Source organism: Ambystoma mexicanum, chromosome 3q (genome assembly GCF_040938575.1).
Source record: "Ambystoma mexicanum isolate Mex_15411 chromosome 3q, UKY_AmexF1_1, whole genome shotgun sequence".
NCBI classification, from domain to species: Eukaryota; Metazoa; Chordata; class Amphibia; order Caudata; family Ambystomatidae; genus Ambystoma; species Ambystoma mexicanum.
This window is the reverse complement of record NC_090926.1, coordinates 49,084,865-49,092,895: the sequence shown is the minus strand read 5'-3', so window position 1 is coordinate 49,092,895 and position 8,031 is coordinate 49,084,865. Positions and strand designations below refer to the sequence as shown.

Below are 8,031 nucleotides of genomic sequence, written 5' to 3'. Positions count from 1 at the left end.
CTGTATCAAATTGCCTTTGTGGTCTCCAAAACTGGATGTCTTCTCATTTTCTACACCTCAATCCTTCTAAGACTGAGGTTTTGTTTTTTCCGGCTTCAACTATTCCGTCTACTCTTCCTCCTACGTCTCTCTTTTTTACTCCTTTCTCTATGCCCCTTTCCTCTACAGCATGCAATTTGGGGGTTATCTTTGATCCCTCGCTTTCCTTTAAACTGCATATCTCTTCTATTGCTTGCTCTTGTGACTGTGGGCTTTTTAACATCTGTCGTGCTCGCCCCTATCTCTCATTGCATGCTACTAAACTTCTTCTGTTCTGCCTGGTCTTGTCTCGTATCGACTACTGCTCTTCTCTTCTTCTTGGCCTCTGTGCCTCACATCTTCTTCCTCTGTGATCTGTTTGATAATTCTTCGGTTCGTCTTCTCTTCTCTTTACCTTTTCGCTCCTCTATCACATCATCTTTACTGTCTATTTCACTGCTTCCCTTTGAATCACGTCTTCTCTACAATTTTCTTTCTTTTGTTTTTAAATGTGCTAACGGCTTGGGTCTGCCTTATCTTTCTTCGCTAGTCTCATTCTATTCTCCCTCTCGGTCTCTCTGATCACAGAATCTTCTTCTTCTGACTGTCCCCAAACCCTCCTGTCCTTCTTCCCGTTTCTGATCTTTTTCTCTTTTAGCCCCTATACACTGTAATTCTCGCCCTCGCTCTATCTGCTCTTCTTCATTTCTTTGTATTTTTCAACCTAACCTGAAAGCTCATCTCTCCCTTCTTTCTACTTAGTGACTTTCTGTTTCTCTTCCCCTCCTTCTGTTTTTTGCATTATCAGGTACATTGTACCGTTTTCTAATATTTTGTAATAGCGCTTTTGGCGAAAGGTGTTTTATAAATCCAATAAATTAAATTAAATAAATCATGAAGTTCTGGTAAGACCATTGACAACAAAACAAAATAGTACAGTTTTACAGAGGGGCGAGATAATGGGAATTTTCTGCCATTCCTGATCCCACTTAATGGAAACACAATGCAGGGTGGCCGAACAACCTCTTTCTTTCTTTAAAAAATAATTTATTATATGAAATCAGCTATATAAAGCATACGTGTGGTGAGAAAAAACAGACCTTGTTTCCATTAGAAAGACACACAGACATTTTAGCACGAGAAATAATGTAAAGCATTCACAAGGGAGATATTTTAGAAAGTGAGGGGGATTCGAGCAAGAGATGGAAAATGCCATCCTGTGTCAACTGTGCACTGCAAAAAGAATGTGACCATGAAAAGGTCAGCATCAATGAGCAGAAGTTTACAACCTTTGGTTTTCTGCGTGTTTTTGACTACAACTCCCATCAGACCTAGCCAGCATAGTCAACAGTGAAGGATGCGAGTTTGTAGTATAAGACGTCTGGTAGCCACAGGTTGCAGAACCCTGGCCCTAAGGAAATCAGCAGTCAAAAGGCAGCTTTAAGGACTTGGAGAGAGACCACCTCAACAGCTGCCAAACAAGAGTGTGACTTTATTTTACATACAGCAATACAATAACACCTGTGTGACCACCAACAGTGCACGTTTCACTGCTCAAACACATGGAAAAAACAGCATTGCGAACAGAGAGAGAAAGGGAGATTTAGCGCAAATAGACCAACAATAGACATGAAAACATACAATAGAGCACCTCCTTGCCATTACGTATTCACATGCAAGCCGACTGCTGCAGGTCTTTCCTCTCCCGATAATATCTCCAACAGTTTCCGGGTTATTGAAACCAGAAGAAAGACTACACCCGCTGTATGACTGAAGGAATAATCATAGGACAGGCGTTACATCGTCTAGAAGTAGACATGAGAGGGTCGTTGGAGATCAAAATTAGATGGAAGAGGCTCTCATCTAGTGACATTTTAGGAAGGCTTGCGACAGGCAGAATGAGTCGCGGTTATTCGTTGGGCAGGACGAAGCTCAGAGCACTAAAATGTCTTTTATGTTGAATGCTAAAAAGGACATTTTATGGGTGTGAAACTCATTTATTTGCATCAATGCCCTTCAGTCTTCTCCTGCTATGTACGAGCGACGCATACAATTGTCTCTGTCAGGGCTGGCTAAAGATGTGTCGGGACTTGAGGAAACCCATTTCAGAATGATGTTTGGACCCCCTCCCAGCCCGACAACTGGGGTACAATAGATTATAATGGAGAAATAAAGTCATGGAGGGTGGGGGTGGGTGAGTCGCTGCGGACTGTCGTAGGGGAAGTTAATTGGCCTCTGCACAGAACAAAGAAAGGCAGCCACATTTTCTTTTACTGCGCTGCCGAATTTAGAGTTTGACCGCAAAGAGGAGGATTTACCTTGATCGTGATGAAGGTAAACCCTTCACTTTGCGTCCAAAAATCGTCCAAATTACCACTGCTGAATTGGCAATCCTGGAAATGCCACCAAAATCCCTGATTCAGAAATGGGGTTTAACGCCTCCTTATCACCACTCGTAATCCAGTGGTAAGTCCACTTGACCAAATGGCAGTAACACTAATTGGTTTTGATGGTCAAGAGGGTGATTTACTACCGAATGACTTCCAAACTCGTAATGAACCCCTAAAATGGCAATCAAGTGGTAAAAAGGCTGCTGGATACTTCAAGGCCTGAGTGGGTTGACCACGTGAGGGTGCCAGCCAAGACAGCCCGTAACATGCGTGCTTCAAAGCGAACACTGAATATACTAAATTGAAACAGTATTTTGCTTGGTGATAAGGTCTACTAACATGGGGGCAGCAGCTCGGGCCTCGTGTGAGGCTCGAGGCCTAGTTGAACTAAAAAGTTTGAAAGGCTGTGGTGCCGTATCTGGACTCTTGTATTGGTCAAGAGAAGCCCTTGTGTGCAGAGAGGACTGCTAATAGACAGTTTCTCCTGGCCAGTGTTTCCCCAACCCAACTATGGATATGAAAGACACACTGTTCAGCCAAACACAGATAAGGAGAAGGGATTTCTTCGACAACAGCCGTTAACCTCTTCTGCTGCTTGTCTCAGCCCCAACTTTAAAAAATGCAAAAGACAGATTGGAACAAGGCTGCCCAGTGATTGCCAGCAGAGAATCAGAGATCTAGGAGGGACAGTGAATGATGGCTTCTGAGGAGTGCAAATCTATGGAGGACGGGTTATAGAGGAGGCTGAGACCACTCACGTGCCCAGGTATTAGTGCAGAACCTCACTGTTACTTTATTATTACATTCTCAACTCCTCTTTTTGCCATGGGAGAAAGGCATACAACACAGGTCTGTTGTGAAAGAGCATTCAGGGAAGGGTTCAATTCTGTGTCGGAATGATGTAGAGTCCGCTATTGCTTTACAGATGATTTAGTCTTTACCATTAATGAACATGTCGACTTATCCCATTGTACAGACACCTGATCAGAACTCCATCAAAATGCCCAGGGAGCATTACCAGTCACGCAGAAAAAAGCACTGTGGGTCTCTCTCTCATGATTAAAAACGGGGAGCAACTACAATATCTACTGTGGGCCTCTTTAGTACTCAGTGAGGGTCTGGACTCTAGCAAGTGGTATATTAGTCTTTCGTGGGGGGTCAGTCTCATGTCTGGCTCACATTTGAATGGAACCAGGTGTAAGGCTGTTGCCCGACATGTGACTGCCAATGTTCTAGAAAACCTGCCTTTCATGGGGACCAGTTTGTCAGAAAGTCTTAAATTAACAAAAAGTTAATTCCGCATTCTTAAACATTCGTCAACACCTTACCACAGAGTTAATTAACCCAGATCTCGGCCAAGCCTTGGGTCATTGGAAGTGTGTATCCTATTGGAGGCTTCCAACATACTAAGGCCCGATATATCCAAAAGACATCTGTGCCAACTCAAAGAGGAACCGACACAAAAAAAAGCAGCAGACACAAATGGAAGGGTGGAACAATAGGTATTCCCCCATTATGGATGCGCTGCCAGCAAAACAATTATGAAATAGAGAAGTCCTCTCGCACACTTCCTGTGCGATAATTGATCTGGTTAACACAATAATGAAAGTTTTATAAATTTAATCTTAATCTGTGTATACACAGCATAACAGGATTCAATGTAGACGAGAGATTAATGACGACATGCCATTTCAGGCGGGACGGAAATGGCGGGACGTTTTTACTGAATTAGATTGCTCGCATTGACATAATTCAAACTTTGATTTTTCAGGCGTGATAATAAACCCAAGACATTTAACACTACCCAATCAATCTATGAGTTTTGCCTTGAGAAAGACCGAGAGAGGTCGAAACACGTGTTGGCATATCACTCTGTCACGCCACAACACACATTGGATGTGATGAAGATTAAACTTATAAAACTTTCATTATTGTGTTAACCAGATCAATTATTGCACAGGAAGTGTGCGAGAGGACTTCTCTATTTCATAATTGTTTTGCTGGCAGCGCATCCATAATGGGGGAATACCTATTGTTCCATTTGTCTTGTTAAGTGGGTTTGAGGTGCCCGCTTTTCCCTCAGGGTGCTGCAGCCAATCCTTCGAGGTTCAATCGATTTGATTTTGTAATATTCAATTACTCAAGCGCTATTTAACCTGGCACACCTCAGTTTTTCTGTTTTGCACAAATGGAAGGGGGCACATGTTCTCACAACCAATGCACTTGCAGGTAGAAGGAATATAACGAGAGAGACAGCATGGTTGCGCCAAGGAGATAGGACAGTGAGAGCAAAGACTCTGTAAATGTCTAGGCCTACAACTCCCATGATGCCTTACTATTGACTGCGGTAGGGAAGACTGATGGGAGTTGAAGGCCAAAACATCTTGAGAGCTGCAGGTTGCCTGTCCCTATTCTTCGTATAATCTGCCGGCTGTCTGTATCTCTAGAGGTGTGCATCTCTCTCCATATCCTTATCAACCTCTCACTCTTTATTGATTGGACTCTTGTTGCCAGTCAGGGCTGCTGGCAGTAGCTCTCACTTGGAGTCTGTATTCTGTTGTCTCCATGTGTCTCTTTCCATTTGCTTCATTTATTTAGCCTCAGAATATCTCTACTGTTCTCAATATTTTGTACTCTGGTGTTTGGCGGGTTGGAAGTAGTTGCCTTTATTTCAGGGTGATATGGAGAGGTTTAAATGCTAGCAGTATCTGGCGTAGTAATCGATATATCAAGGGCTTTATCGTCAGAATCACAAAGAGGCAGCCGGCTATGTATGTATGGGACTTTCAAACGCAAACCTAGCTGGGAACTGGGAAGCAGTCAGTGCTGTGCATTCATGAGAGACGAACATGGTGGGTCATACGTTGGGTGGTGGGGAGCAGAGTTAGCTGGGAATGGGGTAGGGTCTGGAGGGGGAGAATATGGGTTGAGTGGAGTGATCAGGGATTGGAATTAGGGTTGAGTGGAGCAATCAGGGATTGGAATTTGGGTTGAGTGGAGCGATCAGGGATTGGAAATAGGGTTGAGTGGAGTGATCAGGGATTGGAAATAGGGTTGAGTGGAGCGATCAGGGATTGGAATTTGGGTTGAGTGGAGCGATCAGGGATTGGAAATAGGGTTGAGTGGAGCGATCAGGGATTGGAAATAGGGTTGAGTCGAGTGATAAGGGATTGGAAAAAGGGTTGAGTGGAGCGATCAGGCATTGGAAATAGGGTTCAGTGGAGAGATCAGGGATTGGAAATAGGGTTGAGTGGAGCAATCAGGGATTGGAAATAGGGTTGACCAGAGCAATCAAGCATTGGAAGTAGGGTTGAGCGGAGCAATCAGGCATTGGAAATAGGGTTGAGCGGAGCGATCAGGGATTGGAATTAGGGTTCAGTGGAGCAATCAGGGATTGGAATTTGTGTTGATTGGAGCGATCATGGATTGGAAATAGGGTTGAGCAGAGCATCCAGGGTCTAGCAAGATGTTCTTAGAAGAGTGGGGTCTTTAGGTCCCTCTTGAAGAGTTATCCAATCACAGAGAATCCATGAAGTTTGGGGATTGAATATCACCATACACTTTGGGGGCAGCTGAGCCATTCTGATGGACCATGCTCGCAGACTGCGTGAGGCAGGTATGGAGATCAGAGATGCTGTTTGATTTATCTGGGAAGGGATCTGTTCCTGGGCATTGCAGATATGACCTTCTGATTGCCAAGGGAATTGAATCACACATTTGCATTCAATGGGTTGGATTGGCCATGCTCTGACTTATTTCATACATTCTGATGATGAGACTGCATAGCCGAGGGTCTTATGGCATTTCCCCCTTACCTCAATTTGCATACGCTGGGTTTAGAGCCGGGTTTTCTATGACAATTTAGGTTTAATGTTAAGTCTGAGGCCCTGTGTGTGGGCTTAGTGAAGCACTCCCTGTTCACTCAGCATAAACTCATGTTTTGTATATTCTCATTAAAGTTAGAGGATTTCTTGCTTCCTTTCTGAGCTTTTGGCTGCTGCTGATGTGTATCCAGTACCTTGATCCCTGTCTTTGAGTTGGGGTCAGTGTCCTGTGTGTTGTAATAATATTTCATTAACTTTGACAGCATTGAACAATTGATTTTCATATGACTTGGCCGGGATTCTCTCATCTTGTAAAAACAAAGTATCTGTATTGTTTTAATGTCCCTAAGCCTGGGATTTCCTTTCATGAGTGGAGGCAGGTACAGAACCTTGTAGGGTGACGTTCCTTTATGTTATGCAGGCTTTATGTCCTTCCGTGGTGAGCCAGCTCAACTCCATGGGACAAACCTTGCCGATAGCACCCCCCGTTTTCATATTTCATGCTGCCATATTCGAACTGGAGCCTTTGTCCACAGCGTTGCCTTTATTTAGACCACAGTGACCTCTTTTTGACCGGAACTCTCTACACTCAGAGTGTCTCTGATCGGTGTATGTCTCTCTTTCTGAGTTCCCTCCCTCTGAGGGTCTGCACGTGTCTCACTAGATAGTTTTGTGTTGTGTGTGTGTGTGTGTGCATGTGTGTGTTGTTGAGCACCTTTTTCCCTACTATCCACACAAGTCTGAGTCTCCCTCCTTCTACCATATGTCCATCTGCCCATGAGTTTCAGTTTCTCATCGTGTGTGAGCGGTGTGTGCATCTTCCACCAGAGAATGTCTGTCCTTGTGTCTCTCCCTCTATGGTAAGTGTGAGGTGGCAGCACAATCCTTTCAGTTGTCTGTGGACACAACTCTGGCTCTTGGCAATGGCACAGGTGGTGCCCCCGTTTTCTGTGCCGCTGCGTCCGGAGAGACTTCGTCTGTGCCGTCGGTAGGCTGAGCTTCCTCGGCATTGGTCTTGTCCTCTGGCTCCCCACTCTTGCTATCCACTGGCACAACGAGGGAAGTCCTGCTCTGCCGTTTCACAGGTTGAGGTGGGACCGGAGGAGGCGGCCCACCGGGCGCCCGCACACTATTGCCGCGGCGCGGGATTGCTTTCGGGGCTGATGGGCTCTCTGGCACATCCGTGCTGGTGGCAGTGGAAGGAGGCACCCGGGGCTGGATGGGTGGCGGGACGGAAGGGCGTGCAGGCGCTGGTTTCTTCACTGTGGGAAAAAAGATATAAAAACATTTACAAAAAAAGATCCAATGCATCCGAACTATTTAGATATCAACATTTTAGAGAAAAACATCTATAATTAGCCCTTAGTAAGAAACTGACAGAATCACATGGTATTACCCGAATTGACCGGATCACATTGACCTTTTGACACAATTGACCGAATTTCAGTGGTCCTAATTGACCTTCTGTACAATTGACTGTATAGTTATTATTATATATATAGTGGGTTGGTTTGGGTTTATAACAATTTAAGGGGATTGGGTTGCGGGGGTTTTTGGATTGGGTGGGAGTTGCGGGGGGTTTCCCCAGGATATATATCCTAATTGACCTTTTAAATTTGGTCAATTGTACAGAAGGTCAATTGTAATACGATCAATTCGTAAACAACCAATCACATACTTTGGTGGATGAGAGCATCGTGCTCACATTTCTGTATTCTTTAGATAATCAGTCCCAACTTCATGTTTTATGATTTCTGCACAGAACTGCTAGCTAGACCTAAATCAAAGTTTCACACAGC

At 44.5% G+C, this 8,031-nt stretch overlaps 1 protein-coding gene across 3 annotated transcripts in view; it reads right to left on the bottom strand.

Annotated features, from left to right (window-relative positions):
* Positions 1-1,484: 1,484 nt before the first annotated feature.
* SH3BP1 (SH3 domain binding protein 1) overlaps positions 1,485-8,031 on the bottom strand; it is a 281,096-nt gene continuing 274,549 nt past the window's right edge. For 2 of the 3 annotated variants that reach the window (XM_069653044.1, XM_069653045.1), the window contains exon 18: positions 1,485-7,494. In XM_069653044.1, the coding sequence (XP_069509145.1) occupies positions 7,121-7,494 (374 nt within the window). In that variant the 3' untranslated portion in view covers positions 1,485-7,120. The remainder of the gene's footprint in view (positions 7,495-8,031) is intronic. The other variant, XM_069653046.1, reaches the window with a different exon arrangement.